A 16967-nucleotide genomic window follows, 5' to 3' on the forward strand; every position below is an offset into this window, starting at 1 on the left:
TAATGAGTGGAGGATGAATGTAGATTACAAAAGTACTACTGTTCCCAAAATCTAAGAAATGATGCAAGATTAAAAAGGGGAACAGAAGTAAAATACCAGAAAGAGTGAAATATTTGGGGTAAAACAGCAAGAATTTACTAAGAGGAACATACGCCAAGTTGGGTTCATCAGCATAATGAATGCCATGGTGAATGAATACAGAAAACCTGGTTCATCAGAAAAAGGTAATTTGAACTGTTTCACCAAGTACATTTTTTTCGACAAATTCACATACAAGTATCCAGGACAATTTACTTTGGCACAGGTCCACTGCTAGTGAACTACAATCAGCTGAAACATTTGAACTCACTGGTCACTAATGAATGCCTGTGAGGTCATCTCAAAAGAAGGTCCTTATAACGGATATTTACTTGTATGGAACTTCAGGTAGCCTCGAACTCTTACAGTAAAGTCAAAGGACTGAAATCTGTGGGCTGTGCCACTTCTGCATGCCCAAAGTTTTCAAATAAGAGGTTATGATTTTAAGACCGTTACCCTTCAAAATGTGCTCTTTCCACATCAAAACCTTTATGTCAGCCCTCTTGAATGATCAAACTAAAAGAATCGTCTTTAGCTTTCCCCACCACTCTGCTTGCCAGTGCTCTGCATGTTGTGAGTGAAGCTGTATAAATCCAAGAATATCCTACCATTGTGCTACATGAATCATTTGGTATAGCATGACATGCAAAATATTACTTATTCCACCATTATCTTTTTAATAAACTTCCCTAAGAAAAAAAGCTTTGAGTAGAGGACGTGTGACCAGCATGCATCAACCCATGTGTGTACAGGCAAATCTGTGCTTAGTCACCAGCCACAATTTCTACAAAGAGGACAAGATCAGTAGTGTAGTGCTAGAGCAGAGTCAAAGATTAGCCAGATTCCTGGTAGAGGACAAAATAATTCCCTGTGAAGGGTCCCGACGGCTTCTCCAACACTCCCCACCAAATTTGGATGTGATAAATTGGCCCCACCACCCTGGAAAGGGATGTTAAAAAACAGTGGCAGGAAAGTAAAATATGAGAAATGTGTGAATGCTCACAAATGCAATTGTTTGTGGGTGTTCAGATATATACATGGCTATCCATGCCTTAGAATGCTCTAAATCCAACCTCTAGAGCGGAATTGATGGGTACTGAAATCTCTGCACCCATAAAAGCATTTGGGTTTGCCAGTAATCCTTTGTGAATAGCCCCAATAAGTCCACTGGGATATTAACGTGGAATAATCAAACATCCATTTGTGTTGCTTTCATATAAGCTTTCATTAAGCACTGGAATGGCTGCCTGTGTTTGAAGAAACCTTTCATAGTGTAAAAGAAATTCAACTGCTTTGTTAATTCACATTTCATGAGCAGCATTGGTTCTATTCTGAATTAGCAAAATGACAGATGAAAATAAATGTGTCAACTGCTCAAAACACTCACAGGTTCTCCTGGCTCATTTCCACCAAGAATCCGAAATCCAAATCCAGTTTCTTTCCTCCACAGGCAAATATCTTGTTCTTGATAATCTGGAACTGCAGAGAAGACAATTACTTGTGAAATGACAGGGGTACATAAAAATCAATATCTCTACCCTTTTACTTTGTTTTATTAACTATTACCCATCTAGTGCCCACCTTTTTCCAGAAAATGAACACGAGCCACCGGTTTAAAACCTATAAACTAATGAACAATCCCTGTAATAAAATCCGAGAGCATGAACAAAGAAAGAATGCAACCAGGAAGGAATGACTGGTCATTATGAAGACTGAAGGTGCAAGTATAGCAATGGGGGTAATTCACACCAGCAATCACCCAAATGGATGGATATTTTGAATTCAATCATTATCCAGAGTAACACTGAACGAAGGGCTGTGAACGAACTGGAAACCTGTGCTACAGACTATGGTACGAGAATGTGTGACCACAGGTCTACCCAATTGGCTTACTCAAGGTTCACTGCTGCGACCAAAGCCACGCCCTTGTGATAGAGACGGAGGTATAACCAATGTGGTTTCACTGTAGTCCCAAGACACTATATTGGAAAAGAAAAAACAACCCGGAATGCTATTACTGGTATCACTTACATTGGTGCAGCCAGAGGTGACTTGTCCAAATGCTTGATTTAGAGCAAGTTTTCACAGTTATAACCATGGGACACCAGTTTAATGCTTCGGAAGCTCGTTTATTTAATGAGTTAAATGACTGAGACTGCATGAACATGCCTAAACCATAACCATAAATGATTTTTAGAGCTCGGATATCATCTAATTGCAAGCAGTAGGATCATAAATTCATCTTCTCTAATTGCTCGGATACGAATGTTGGCACTCTGAAGTACCAACAGGAACAATAAACCGGAAGGCCTTCATGGATCGCTAACCAAAGAATACTAACAGAGGCGGTGCCAGTGGCATTAATCTGCACGCGCTCCCTTTCACACACCTCTGGGTGAAAGATCCTGCTTGGCTTACTCACCGTGGGTTAAAATCCACATGCAAAAGAGTTCAGGCCAGGCATGAACAGACACAGCGGAACAGCACATCCTCATTATTAAATAACAAATGTATTGCTAACATTGCAAGAACCGTGGTATAGGTTTTGCAAGTAATCTAGACTACAATTCAACAAACATTCGGTTATAAAAGGGAATTTGCTTATTTCATTTACTGTGAATTGTAAAATTAATGGATGTCATCAAGTAATAGCATCTAACTATTCTGGGTTCATTTACTATTTACTGGGTTGTAAACATAAGGCATATTACTGGTACTAAAATGCCATTTTGAATTAATGACTGATAGAATGTACTTTATCTGTAAAAATGTACCTTTTACATCCCATTTATTACCTATGCAAAGTGCTAAAATCATTAGTGAGAACATACATGGGTGCATTCCCAAAAAAAGGTAGCCATGTCACTGAATATACGCTCAGTTCATAAAATACGTTATTTAGACCGTACTCAATTAAACAAATGTATGTAATTATTCCATTAGAACAATACAGTCTTATCATAAAACATTCAAATGCCCTTTCTTTATACCAAACGCTCCAAACTCCATAATTAAATTTATAATAAAAATGTCTGACTCATAATGTAACTACGCAACCTTAATTTATCAAACTTAACGTAATCACAATTGAAAAGAACCCTAGTGAGAGAGTTACATCTAAAAAATTCATCTTGGATTAAAAAAAAGCTTAAGAGCTTTCTGCCACTCCAAAACGTCTTATTTCAATAAAACAGATTTAAAACTCTACGACGCTCCCTCTTAAAAAACAATAATGCAATAAAATAAGCACATTCTAATATTTCATTCCCAGCCCTAGTGGTGGCATCTCTGCTAAGGCGGAGGAGTGTCTCCCCACAGCCAGAAAGCAGCCAAGGAAAAGACAAATGATAATAATGGAAAGTTATCATTTTATTTTGTCCTCCTACTGCGGCAGTGAGTGAGGCGACGGACGGGGAAGTAGTGGAATAAGACTCCTGTGTGCAATGATTGTTTGGTCGACCCTCTCGGGCCGCCCAAAACAGTCATTTGTACTTTCTCCCTTCTACAAGCAGGCTGCATTACAGCCGGAATGGAGAACATGCCCACCCCTTCAGCCCCTGGCTGAGCCCCGTATCACGGTGCTCAGACCAAACACATTTGCTCCATTTCCGCGTTCTGTTTGGCTTTGGGGTGGGAGTCAGGCTTCCGCTTCCTGTTCCGACCTGGAGTCAGGCACAGGTGAGCAGGAGAGAAGATGCAGGACCCGGCTGCAAGTTAAGTGGTTTTTTTTTTTTGCCAGGCAGCTCACCCCCACACCAGCGAGTTGTGCTGGCCGCCCCCTGCCTAGCCTACAATTTCAAGGCCATTGGATTCATTTATTCCCATGACCACCTCATTACAGGAATACTGGGGGTTAATTCCAATTCGAATTTAAAGATTAAAGAATAAACAACAAACACACTTCATATTTAAATTCTGGTCTATGTTTTAAAAAGTGTTGCAACATCAAAGAAGCATTGGAAATGCAATAGGCTCGCATTAGGAAAGTTTGAGCTATTGGTCTTATAAAAGAGTTTTTTTTATTTATGTGTTATTTTTTTAAATGGCTAAATGAATAGCTTTGTCATTTACAATGGCAATAGTTATAATTTTCGCAAATGTGACACCTATAGCATTTGTAATGCAACAGGTTTTGTATTTACGTGACTTAGATGTATTGATTTTATGATTAACAATGGCTTTTAATTTTTTTAAATAATTAATACTTAAATAATTTATTTAATTTGTAATGGCAATAGCTTAAACTTTTGTAAATAACTTTTGTGAAGATTATGTTCAGTGTTGTTTATTGTGACGAAAATCCAAGAACAGAAGTAAAATATTAACATCTTTTTGTGATTTGTAATAAAGCGTGAAAGCTTGAAAACAGCTTGAAAACAGCTTGAAACATTGAAAGAACATATTTGAACCAGTGATGCTGTGGTTGCGCTGAGTGATGCTATGGTTGCGCTGAGTGATGCTGTGGTTGCGCTGAGTGATGCTGTGGTGGTGCTGAGGGGAGCGGGACGAGAGGAGAGAGGTAAGAGGGTAGAGAGTAGATAGGAGAAGAGAGGGGAGAGAGAATAAGAGAGGGGAGAGAGGAGAGTGAGGAGAGGGGAGTGAGGGAGAGGGGAGTGAGGGGGAGAGTGGTGAAAGGGGAGTGAGGGGGAGAGTGGTGAGAGGGGAGAGTGGGGAGTGGGGATAGGGAGGATAGTGAGGAGAGGGGAGATTGAGGTGAGAGGGAGGTGAGAGAGGGAGGGGAGAGTGGTGAGAGTAAGGAGAGCAGAGAGATAAGAGGGTCCGCGAATCCCTCATTTCAGTTCTTCTGTTGTGGGCAGTGGAGTATCTTTACTCACTATTGTTTGGTGAGAATATTAGAAGCGTTTCTGCGCAGAAGATTTTACGCCTCTGGAGAAACTTCTACCCTTATACATGCGCTGATGTGGGGGTATTTCCTGCCCATTGCACCGGGAAAGGTGATTTAATTCAGCCTTGAACTTGCAGTACAACTCCATCTGAGTGGAAATGGGTGGTGTTTGTGAATAACCGGAAACAAGTTACTTTGGGAATGTCTACAAACGTTCATGGTATTCCTGTCTCGAAACGCTCACTCCCCGTCCATGGCAGTGGACTTACTCACAAAAAATCCTCTTGTGTCTAAGTACCCAATTCATAAAGCCATTTGCGCTCGTATCACACGTTTACATGCATAAAGAGCAGGATTTACGACTGCTATGCATTCACTAAAGGTCATCTAATGCTTGCAAATTCCGCTACCCTTATCTAGTATCATCTCACATTAAAATCATTAAAATATGACGCTGAAGTTAATCACATGCACCGATGGGGAATGTGCGTTCAATTCCGCTCTGAGGAAATGCCAATACAAAACACAGAAAAACTGTAGATGTGAATTAAGCGTGAAGGAGCAAATAGCTTTGAGAATCACCCCCTTCCGCCACCACAGGTCGTTAGTCAGACGGAATGTTTTTTACAAGATTGGCGTGCATTCCCCTGCAAAACAGTACCATGCGGGCCCCCACTTGAGAATCACAGGGGGGTTTGCTGCAATCAAAGTTGGAAATGTGTGTTTACTTTCACTTGCAATGGCAAAGGATGCTTAAGAACAACGATAAATAAATATGTATGAAGATCTACTGCTTAAGTAGCACACTAAACTACCATTTGGAGGGTGTGGGGTGGAGGGGCGGATTAGTGCGGGAAAGCCTTCATCTGCCTTCTGCATATGCAGGGAACCGACGGCGTCTGCTTTCATAGGCTGTTCGGGGAGTGTCTAATCAAAGGTGCTTTATCTCGGATCAGAAGAATGAGTCTGACGCTAAATACATTCACCGATGCACACGGAAACAAAGACCATTGAAAAGTTAAATGCCGCACAGATGAGTCTTTCTTCGAGATTAAAATGTTAATTCTGAATGTTCTTCCCCATGAATGCACATTAAAATATGACGCTGAAGTTAATCACATGCACCGATGGGGAATGTGCGTTCAATTCCGCTCTGAGGAAATGCCAATACTAAACACAGAAAAACTGTAAATGTGAATTCCTGAGTTCATAGCATGACTAAATCACAACCATTGTAGGAAGAGAACAAGAGAAGAGGGCGCTGTGCGAAAACAGGATGCATATAGAATTAAACAAACTGTAGTAGAGACCAGACGAAAAATAAGTGATAAAACAGGTCTCACGATTATTTGTAAAGCATAAAAGAATCAGAAATATAGCCCTTTGAGTCAGAAAAGGAAGGAAAAAAAAAAGATGCCATGTTAAAATAAACGCGAGACACGGCCTGGCGGCCCTGAAAAGTGAAAGTACGGCCGGCCTGGGCAGTGAAAGGGGAGGAGAAATGCGAGCACGGCAGCAGCAGCCTTTGATATGCCGGCCAGCTGTGCAGTGAATAAATAGGGGAGGAGAAATGCCGGCTGGGGGAAGCTTGAGATGCCTGAGGAGGCTGGCGGCTTTGATGTGCATGCGCTTTTTGCCAATGCGCTTGCGCATTGAGCTTGTTTTTCTCGGGCACTGCAACAAATCGCCGAGATGGTTAAGCTCTGTTTAAGCCACAATATAGCTTGCCAGCTATGCGCAAGCGCATCAGCAGGCGAGCCCTAAAAAGCCTTTTCCGGGATCTGAGAAGCAGAGGCAGCACACGTCGTGTAGGACCTGTACAGGAGCAGGTTCTGCGCTTTCAGAACACCTGAGGAGGTGTCAAAACTATCAGCTAAAGGTACTTTAAGGCCTTTTCACAATCCAAAAAAATTTCCAAGAAATTACCTACAAATTAAGGTCCTTTTCTCCTGTTTTTTCTTTATTCACTATAGCTACTAGGTTCTGAAGAAAGCCTACATGACCCTTTAAGGGCAACTAATGGCTGAAACATGTCGACCTTTTTATGGACAACAGTAAGTGCCGAAGCCCCCTAAATACAGCTTCCTATGCACACCACATTCTTTTAACCAGACTTTCACTCCAGTATTCATTAAAATTCATTTTCACTGGACATAGAAGCCTTTTTATTCAAGCACCCTATTCATTAAAATCTCTAATCACTACTGCACTAACCAGTGGTTCACCTCCGGGTGGAGGAAGCATACAACTAAACCCGATGATGATGCTGTCACGTCGCTAAAACAAGGGCGGAGATTCAAGATACACCGCCATTCGAGCCTTGGTATGTGAATGAGGGTTGTTTTTATCGGAACCAAAAACAATTAAATTACAAAACCCTGGTTACTCAGGACAAGTGATCCTCCCCCAACTGATTTGTTGACATAAAAAATACGCCAACTATTAGAACTGTGTACTGAGCTTTTTTCTGTGTACAATCAGGCCAAAAAGAAGCATTTTTCAAATTTGTGTCAGACTTAGAAACCGAAGAGCAAGATTAAAAAAATTAAATTAACTTTTTTTGAAAACTGCTGACATTTCAAATTCAATCTAATTCATCAGAACCATGCATCTTGTTCTTCTAAGGAAATCATTCTCTGACTTATTCAGTTGATGAAAACATGCCATGATACTTATTGCCGATTGTAGATACAAGTTAGATGTTTCATAAATTTAAAATGTGTGTTGTCAACCTGGTAATGCAGTTGATAGTTTAACGATTCGACAAAAAGATTATAAAATCATAGAGCATGAATTCAAATGAAAGCTATGTTAATGAAAATAATTTATTCTGCAGCTTCTCCAGCCTTTCCTAAACCAGTTTGAACAGACCTACAATTTCCTCCTGCTACTTCTAGGAGTAGTCCAAGTGCTGTGGAGCTCACGTCTGTAACTTCTCCTCTGAGAATTACAGATAACCATACTTTAGTATTTCCATGTAGTAAAATGATCACCTTTTTTCAAAGCTTTGCATGTTGGAATAGGGATAACATACACATTTCCGGTGTTTTGATTTGCAAAACTATATCTCTCTCTCGGGTTGGATGTACTATTATTCCATTTGCAAAATGTGGTTGCAAATTACACACCAAATGGAATAGTTTTTTTGAGACGCAAACTATGTATGAATTGGTCAGTTCATAAAATACCGAATCGTAGAGGGTCTCAGAATCATTTGCATTATTAATATTCATTAGGCAAGTCACAATTTGCGACCCACTGGGATTGGCTGTAATCATAGTGATGATGGCTTCAAGGACAGCAGATCACCATCCCTATGACTGCATTCCAAAAAGCAAACAGGTTTTATGAAAAAATTAGCAGCCGATGTTCCATAAAGGAGCCAGTGCTGTTTTAATTTTAAAAAAAATCTGCTTAGGAGAACTTCAGGGGGAGGCCCTCACTACAGCCTTCTCCCCATGAGGCTGCCAACACGATTCTCAAACAGGGGTGTGCCTCCTTCCCCTCTGCGAGCCAAATACCGCCAGAGCTCAGGGGTTGGTAGCAACTAATTGGCTTGCAACCACACCTGCTTTCATTAACCACTGATACACTCCTATCAGTTTCGGAAATAGAGGGTAACCCTTCTTGCCCCCTTCTGGTTATGATTTGGAAAGGATCTTTGAGCCTGAACATTTCTTTTGTACATAAAGAATAGCCTTCAAGGTGTCAAACCCTGTGAATTTTCAAATTGGAGGGTTTGTGATCGCAAAAGGGATCTGCATGTGAGCCCCCTTGTAGTTTTCGTAGTCCCTCCCCCTTTTCCACAGGCGTACACAAATTTTTCCCGTTTTAACCTGCCAGTTTTCCCATGGAAATACAGCCAGATCTTTGAAAACTAATGCTTATAACTAATCATGTCAACTCGGGTGTAAACGCGATGAAGAATTACACATCAAAAACCTTCACTTCATAGCAAAAGGGTAACTATGGACAAAAGGAAAATGGAAATTCTGAAAAACCATACAATGAAGTCACACATGACCCACAATGTGCGACACTGATCATAGTCTAACCTTGTTCAATATGCATTTTGGCCAATTTGGCAAGCAATTTTAAGCCAGATTTCATTTTTTTCTGCTTCTTATCAGTTGGTCTGATAAGTGATCATTGCCTTTCTAATTTGGTCTTCATAGACACATGCACAAACGTAATTATTTTAGAACCATTTACAGTCCGCTTTTCCAAATCATTCCTATTTTTTTCCAACACCCATGGTCTACACCAAATGGCAGATTCTTTGAATGATCTGCATTTAACACTTACCCATCATCACAAGCCACAGATCAATGCTCTGGAAGCATCATTTAGAAAGATGCCATTCTGCTATCAGGTGATGCTGCTAGGGGCAGCTGCTGAATTCAGCTAACAGGAATTCGTGGCAGAACTCTGCATGCATGTGCGAGCGGTTCTTACCGCTGGTATTTTTCTACATTCCGTACTTAAATTTGTTGCATCTTTTCGGAGCCTATGTACTTCCCTGGAGACTAACTCCCAGGATCCTCCACGCCAAGACTCTCATACATTCATGAAGGCTTAAAGGCAAGAGCATTGACAGAACGTAGACAGCTTTCTGCTGGATGCGCCGGGGACTATACTCGGAGGTGTTCCGGCTGAAAGCCATTGATTGAGGCGAAGAGAATTCAATGATCTTTCACTGGTCGCGGCACGCAGAAAATACCTGGCTTCTTTATGTCAGCGAATTCCATCACAGCAGTGAGAAAGAGTCTGCCCATTCCAGTCAGACTGATCAACTTTACTAGCTGTTGAATTCAAAGGAGATACAGTCGCCCAAACGCCATGGGAGCGGAAGTGATGTCAGGCTGACTTTGATTGCATCTCCTAGTTTTTGCCCTGTGACCCACTTTTAGCTCTTGTGACTCCTAATTGATATCCTGATTAATGCAGACTTCTGTGCTCCTCCTTGGTTGCCTGACTTCCCCTGATCCAAGGTAGCTGTCAGATAGGGCATTATTGAAGCCCAGCTTCTCGCCTAGATCTTCTGTCAAAGGGCTACATGTGTTTCTGCCAAGGTTTGTGGATATGCATCCCAGCTCAGGGAGGCAGCAGCAATGCATACACAGGGATAGTGCCTCCCGCATGGCCAACGAAAATGCTGCCTGAATCTTTACTCAAAGATTATAATCTCTTGTTCGAGTTAACACATGTAGGCTTGTTTAAGCCTGAAAGAAACAGTCTCCAGCCAGAGGTTATGCTCTAGCATTTACCCATTGTTTAGACAGTTGCACCTCTGGAATACATATAGCAGGGTCTTGGAAAGACCATCACCCTGTAAAGTTTAGCAAACGTGTTATCTTTGACACAACCACAACCCTTCTGCATGCTCAAATCATATGCAGAATATGGGTGCCTTGCGAGGTCAACCAGGGTGGCAAGCATGTGACATCACCAGAAATGCAGTTACATGTAGTGTAGGGAGCTATGATTTTATTACAGTTACACCCCTCCCCCCCACACACACACTTTTTGCCCCCTATTTAGCTACTGTATTCTGATTTTCGACTCGGACAGTGAAATGAGGCCTACGAACCAGACCTCAGTACTGGTGCTCATGCCCTTAAACAAGATGTTGTCTAATTGTGCTACAACTGCAAAGGAATTTATCACCCCTTCAAGTCTCTAATAAATGATACTCCAGGTACCAGGGAGTCAAGGGTAATAAAGAGGGTCCCCAAGGGCTGCAGCAAATCTTTGCCACCCTAGGGGACCCACATACAAATTCCACACAGGCTGCCATTGCAGGCTGCGTGACATGATGCAGGCCACAAGTAAAAACAGGACATTACACACTCCTGTGTGTCATGCCAAAGTGACTGCATATAATATACGTAAGTCACCCCTACAGTAGTCCTTTGAGCCCTAAGGCAGGGTGCATTATATTTTATGTGAGGGCATATCTGCATCTGGTATCTTCAAAGAGACCACCGCCTTTGGAAAATTAGCTATGCAAGAGGCGTGTTATACTGCAGGCTGGGCACACGTCTCGGCTGACCAAGTCTGAAGTGAACACCAAATTTAGGATTCTGCCATCTTGCGTGAGGTGGAATTAGGAATTCTGGGACAGGTGATGCCCACTCCTCAAAGGAAGTGGTCATCTAGGGGGTGCAGTGACCCCAGAGTTAAGTAGCTCATTGGCTACTACCCCTCACTTCCCTTAACTTACCTAAATGTAATATGTAGGGGACCCCCTGATACTGGGACTTCAGATTCTTGTGGACCAAAAGGAGTGAACAAAGAAGACTGCTGACCCAAGGAGCATGAATGACTTGGTTCCAACCCTGCCAGCTGCAACCGACCCTCGTGAAGAAACTGATCTGTTGTGTCGCAGTAGACCCCATTTAACCTGTAGGTATGCCACTGCTTTGCCAATCACCAAAGAAACTCCCCTGGAAAAGAGGGTCTAATCCCCTGCAGCCATAGGCACAAAAGAAGCAAGACCCAATACACTGACTTGCCACCTACGGCAACTACCAACGCAGCAGCTGCCCAGGAAAAGGTAGTGCTCATACAGGTCAGATACGTCCGCCCTCCAAGTGTGGGAATTCCAGTACTGACAGGAGCCACGCAGTACCAATCTCTGGGGTACTGGACCCATTGCAGCAGCGAAGGCTTGTTGTGCCCAGCCCGGACACCAACGCCGAGGAAGACTGACACGCATGTCTAGGGACTTCAGGGATAGTGAGGTCCATATCGAGAGTGCCCCAGCTGTCCGGTTTGCCCCTCTGCTGCAGAAACGAAGACCAAGAGTGAGTCTGTGACCGCTGCCAACCAACGCCTCTAAGCTCCTATGCACCACCCATGCTCCAGAGCCCGAATCCAAGGGAGATGACTGTGCCAACAGGGTACCCAGACCCACAAGAACCAAGCCCATCCTTGAATTTGCCCAGACTGGACTTCCAGTCACCACCTGCAGCCTCTTTCTGCAGGATCCCTCCAACCACAAGTGACTCCAGCAGAGGAACCGCATGCCAAATGACACCACTGCACCCGAGCCCCACAGCCTGAGGAGAAGTGGAACAAAGGGGTCCCCACATGCCAAAGGACCTCAAGGGTCGAGCCCTCATTTGGATTCCCTCAGAATGGTCCCCCAGTCTCTGCCTGCAGCCTCTTTGTAACCGGACCATTCTCCCATTGAAGTGAATGGGATACCTGATGCCATGATGCACCTCTGCACCCGGACGCCCCAGAGAGTGTCAAGGTGACCTGTTGGTGTGGCTTTGGACCATGCCCCATACTCACCTGAAGTCCTGCAGACCAGCCCTGTAAGTAGTTGCTGAGTGCACAAATGCAATACATGTTTTTCCTCAAAAGGATAACATTACCAATCCAGAACTTGCAGTGTACAGTTTTGAAAACTGTTAAAATTCTTAACTCAAAAAGTACTAACCCGATCCGGATGATCTTGGTATTCAAATGTATATAATAGTATGTGGTATTTTTATAAATTAGAGTCGGATTTCTTTATTGAGTGTGGTCTCAATTACTGCCTTCACATGTGAAATAAATGCCTAGCACAATCCTTCGATATGCCTAACTGCTTGTCCACACTAAAACAAAAGAGCATTTGGGGTGTCATTTTTGTCTCTGCAATTCCTTTGGGGTTTGCGTGGACTACAGTGTACCACATTTTGGTCCACTATATAAAGAGCCAGCTTCCTACATGTAGCAATTATTTAAGTACTGGGCTGGCAGAAAATGTACGATTTAAGATTTTAGGAACTAAACACCACAGTTCCCACAACACTTGCCCTCAGCCATTCACAGTCCAAAGTGATACATTGTCTTTTAGCCGAGATCAATGCTCAACTGATAAGAAGTGATTGAGTGTAGAAAACAACAAAGCTATACTTCCACCTAGCTTCCATAGTGTCTCCTTCTCAAGACCTGTCCCTAGTCTCTCTCTCACACCTACTAATTTTCTTTCTTCACTTTCTACCTCCCCCTCCAGCATTCCTAATCCTAACTATTGGTTCAGTCATCTGTCATCGTCCCTATGCCCACTTGATTGCTTGTTCACTTATCACTCAATCAAGACTAATATAGCGCCAACTGTGAGGGTTTCCAGGTGCTGAGGATTTTGCTATGGAGGCTGAGTCAAAAAGCCAGGTTTTGAGGCCTTCCCTGAATTCCAGAGGTGAGGGTGAGGAGGTGAAGAAGGATGTTCCAGGAACTAGCAGCAAGACAGGAGAAGGAACGACCTCTGCTGTGGCGTCGACTTATCTGAGGGTGAGAGTGGGTGAAGAGATGCAGAGTGCAGGTGTCTGGAGGGTTGGTGGAAGTTCAGGCACTGGTTGATGAATGCTGGTCCTTGCTTGTGCAGGGCTCTGCATGGGAGGATCAGGCTCTTGAAGTGGCTTCTCTTCCGAATGGGGAGCCAGTGGAGCTTCCTGAGGAGGGAGTTTGGCCACCAAGTTCTATATGGTCTGTAGCTTTATCAGGAGTTGTGGGGTGATTCCAGCATAGAGTGTGTTGCCGTAGTCCAGCAGGCTGGTGACTAGGACTTGGGTGATGGTGCGTCTGGTGTGGACCAGGAGCGTTTTGAAGATCTTATGGAGCATGCAACAAGTGAAAGCAGGTGCAGGTGACATTGTTGATCTTGTTTCTCATGATAAGCTTGGTGTCAAGATGATGCAGAGGTTGCAGGCATGGTCTGTCGGGTCCTAGTTTTGAAGGATTCCAGGAGTCATTCTGAAAGAACGTGTTTCTCCATCCCTTGCCATCTTTTTATTTTCCCAAATACTTTTATACATTTTCAGTTGTATTTCGATTTCCTCCAACTCTTCAGGACCCTACCCTCTTCATTGGCAATTGCTCCGAGGAAGGAATGAATATACAGTATTTTGATAAGCCAACAAGATTGTTCGGTGAGATAACATTTAGTGCTGCCCTCGGCAGGTCAATCTTTAAGAGACTTACACTAATCTGCACCTGTGTGCTGACTTCCATTACTACTTCACTCTATTGTTTCAAACAGACTTTCCTGTACATGTGCTAATGCAGTTCCTTCAACATCCAACACCTTACTGGCATTAAAAAGGTTTTCTGCAATTTATTTTATTTGGTTGCCAAGCATGAATTGTTACAACTTCTACAGCAGCCTCCTTTGTTTTCTCCCACAGATCTTCATTAATATTTGTCTCTTCATACTAAGGCCTAATGCAAAAATCACAATGTTTGCAAAGCTGGATTTCCAGATTTATAGGGCATTTACCATAGGATGTGGAGGGTACTATTTTACATTTGTAACTACTTAAGATGCATCGATAAGTTCTCCTACTTTAAGAATCTAGAACTCTCACCAACTGTAAGAATCAGATTCACAATTACTATATTACAAGCATCAAGTATGGTGTCATAAGGGGTGTCCAGCATATCAGCTGGAGCGGTCTATCCAACAGCTCGGGGAATACAAGCCCAAATAAGCAGTGTTATCTTTACTGGACGAAATGTAAGTAATTTCAATTAAAAAGTTATTCAAATGGAACTCACTCTCTCCCATTTAGGTGTTTACGTGCATGTAGACGCTTCTGTGGGCTTTCAACCAGCTTTCTTTGTCCACTAGTCTGTGGCTGTGTCATTAGCAGTTTTCTTTCGTCCACTACAGCATACAGTGTGGGCAATGGTTCAGCCCACTTCAGCCATTGGCTAACTTCATTGTGAGTGAACGGATTTTTCTTTCACAGTTTCCTTCAGGGCCAGGGACTACTATAACAAAGTGCCCTTTGCTTTATAAGGCAAAAAAGCAAATGTTTTTAACAAATGCTTCCTTTTTATAGTGTTGATTGAGAAACCAGCAGCTCCAGCAACAATGCTTTACAAAAACAATGACTAAACATGAGAATTAAAAAAAAAAGCCAAAAGGCTGCCAGACACAATGGATTTTTCTTTTTTTGCTTGGATGTGAATAGCAAAAATGGGAGGAAGGCCTTGTAAAGAATGAAAATTCACTTAAGCAACTGCTTTCTATTCTGATGGCACCAACATTCAACATACTCTTCAAGGTTGGTTGTAGTTGCGCTACTACTGTGAAGCCGCAAGATGGTTCATATCACGAACATCTATGTCATTTCATCAGCTACCACACAATCTGTAGGATTGTTCTAGGACAGAAGTTGGAATAAGAAGAAACTTGATCACATGGAAGTCAAGAAGTTAGTGATTCACTGTAAAACAAGTGGCCTAAAATCCTCCTCACCACCTAAGTTAGTTTCATCAACGCAACCTTTAAATGCTTACTCAATAGCTGAACAATGCGTAAACTGTTGTACAAACTCAGCGAGTGTTGCTCTGGAAAGGACAGTGATGAACACAGCTCAAACATTTAACTTCAAGAGGAACATACAACGCTCCAATGAAAGACGTGCAGTAACACTCTTAAATTTACAAGTCAACCAAATCGGTTCATGCCTACTGAAAAACTACACTTAGCTTGTTTTAGCTAATCAGGAATGATAACCACCGTCTACCAGCTTGAGTCAGTGGTAAAAAATTGTCTCAGACATGCAGCATCATATATTTGAATAAATTATGTTCTTATAAATGTTCCGCAGTAAAAGCAGGGAAACAAAATATAGGACTATGTATCCAAAGTATATAAGGGACTAAAGTACTTTGACAAGATTTCAGCTAGAGTGAGGTAACCAGAACTGTAAGTAAATATTATTCATGTTATGTTCAAAAGCCACTCATCTTTTAGGTTCCACATTAAATGATCAATATCTCAACAACCTTAAGACTCGTGAATAACTAGTGAAAAAGAGGTGTAAGGCTTGTATTTCAAAGCACAGTAACTAAATAGAACTGGGACAACCCAAATGTGCCATAAAATAATGCAGATGTTGGTCTCGCACAGATTTGAGGCCATTTGCACATCTTTTGCAGTTTTTGGAGATTTTGAAATTATAACCCAGAGATTTGTTATCGCAGTCTGAATTTCCAGGCAGAAAGTGTGTAGAAATAATAAAAACAAACAAGCATTAACACTGAAAATAATCTCAAGCTCTAAAAAAAATGTTCGCCCATTTCATGCAGACGCATGCACCAAGACAGGTGCATGTTTGGCTAGCAATGTTGTAATGGATTTTCCATTAAACATAACCCATTCCAAGATGGCCGTTGACGCATGCATGTGTCATCATGATGCTTGCCATGATCAAGAATTACTGGCGCGAGTAGGACAAAGCCTAAATGTTTCAATTAGCTTATTTTCTAAATAATCTGTAATGATAAAATTAAATAGTGAGAAGTACTGTTCTTGTTATGTAAATATTATTTAGATCTGCATTTCCAAATTATCTCCTTTTCCGGGAGCAATTTTTAAATATTTCCACATACTTTTACTTGAATTTGCATGGGGAACAGCAATGAGTGACTGTACAACACATCTCTTCAGTACTAATTACTATCACGTGGGAAGAAATACAGCAATTAAAGGTTTTAGCAACTTCGACAGCGTCAACCCGCCACTTCTGATATTCAAGTGCCACCACTACACGTGAAAAGAAGAAGGAGGTGATATAGCAGAGAAACTGTAGTGCTAGAGTTCTGTAGTGCTAGAGTTCAGATATGCTCGAAAGTAGTGCTATTGTAAATAATGCATTGGTGTTCTGTGGCTTCATCTTTCTATGTCAGTGGTCCTCACACTCCAGTATTGAAAACGTTAACGTTATGTGACTTTTCTATGATTCTCCATAAAGAAATCTGAACTGCAATATCCATTTCTCGGTTTCTTTTCTATCCAATTCATCCCACAAACACCCACACATGGCCACCACTCCCAATAACATCTCGCATCTTCTCTTTACTAATATATTTCAATTAACGTAGGCCTAGTCAAAACACCTAAGATCAAGAGAACAATGTTACCACAACTCATCCTCAGAGGAAAAGAAAGCATATTACTAAACTTATTAACTATTTACCTCTAGCCTGGATTAGTGTGCTACTCACTTCAACGCCTCGTCTGGGTTATTAAATGCTATAT

General features: G+C 42.0%; 1 protein-coding gene across 12 annotated transcripts in view; it reads right to left on the reverse strand.

Annotated features, from left to right (window-relative positions):
* The window catches only part of MAGI1 (membrane associated guanylate kinase, WW and PDZ domain containing 1), a 1125105-nt gene that overhangs the window by 83896 nt on the left and 1024242 nt on the right, over positions 1 to 16967 (reverse strand). For all 12 annotated transcript variants that reach the window (XM_086939094.1, XM_086939091.1, XM_086939093.1 and 9 more), the window contains one exon: positions 1466 to 1557. In XM_086939094.1, the coding sequence (XP_086795220.1) occupies positions 1466 to 1557 (92 nt within the window). The remainder of the gene's footprint in view (positions 1 to 1465; positions 1558 to 16967) is intronic.

The sequence above is a fragment of the Lissotriton vulgaris genome, chromosome 9, assembly GCF_964263255.1.
Source record: "Lissotriton vulgaris chromosome 9, aLisVul1.2, whole genome shotgun sequence".
Classification (NCBI taxonomy): Eukaryota; Metazoa; Chordata; class Amphibia; order Caudata; family Salamandridae; genus Lissotriton; species Lissotriton vulgaris.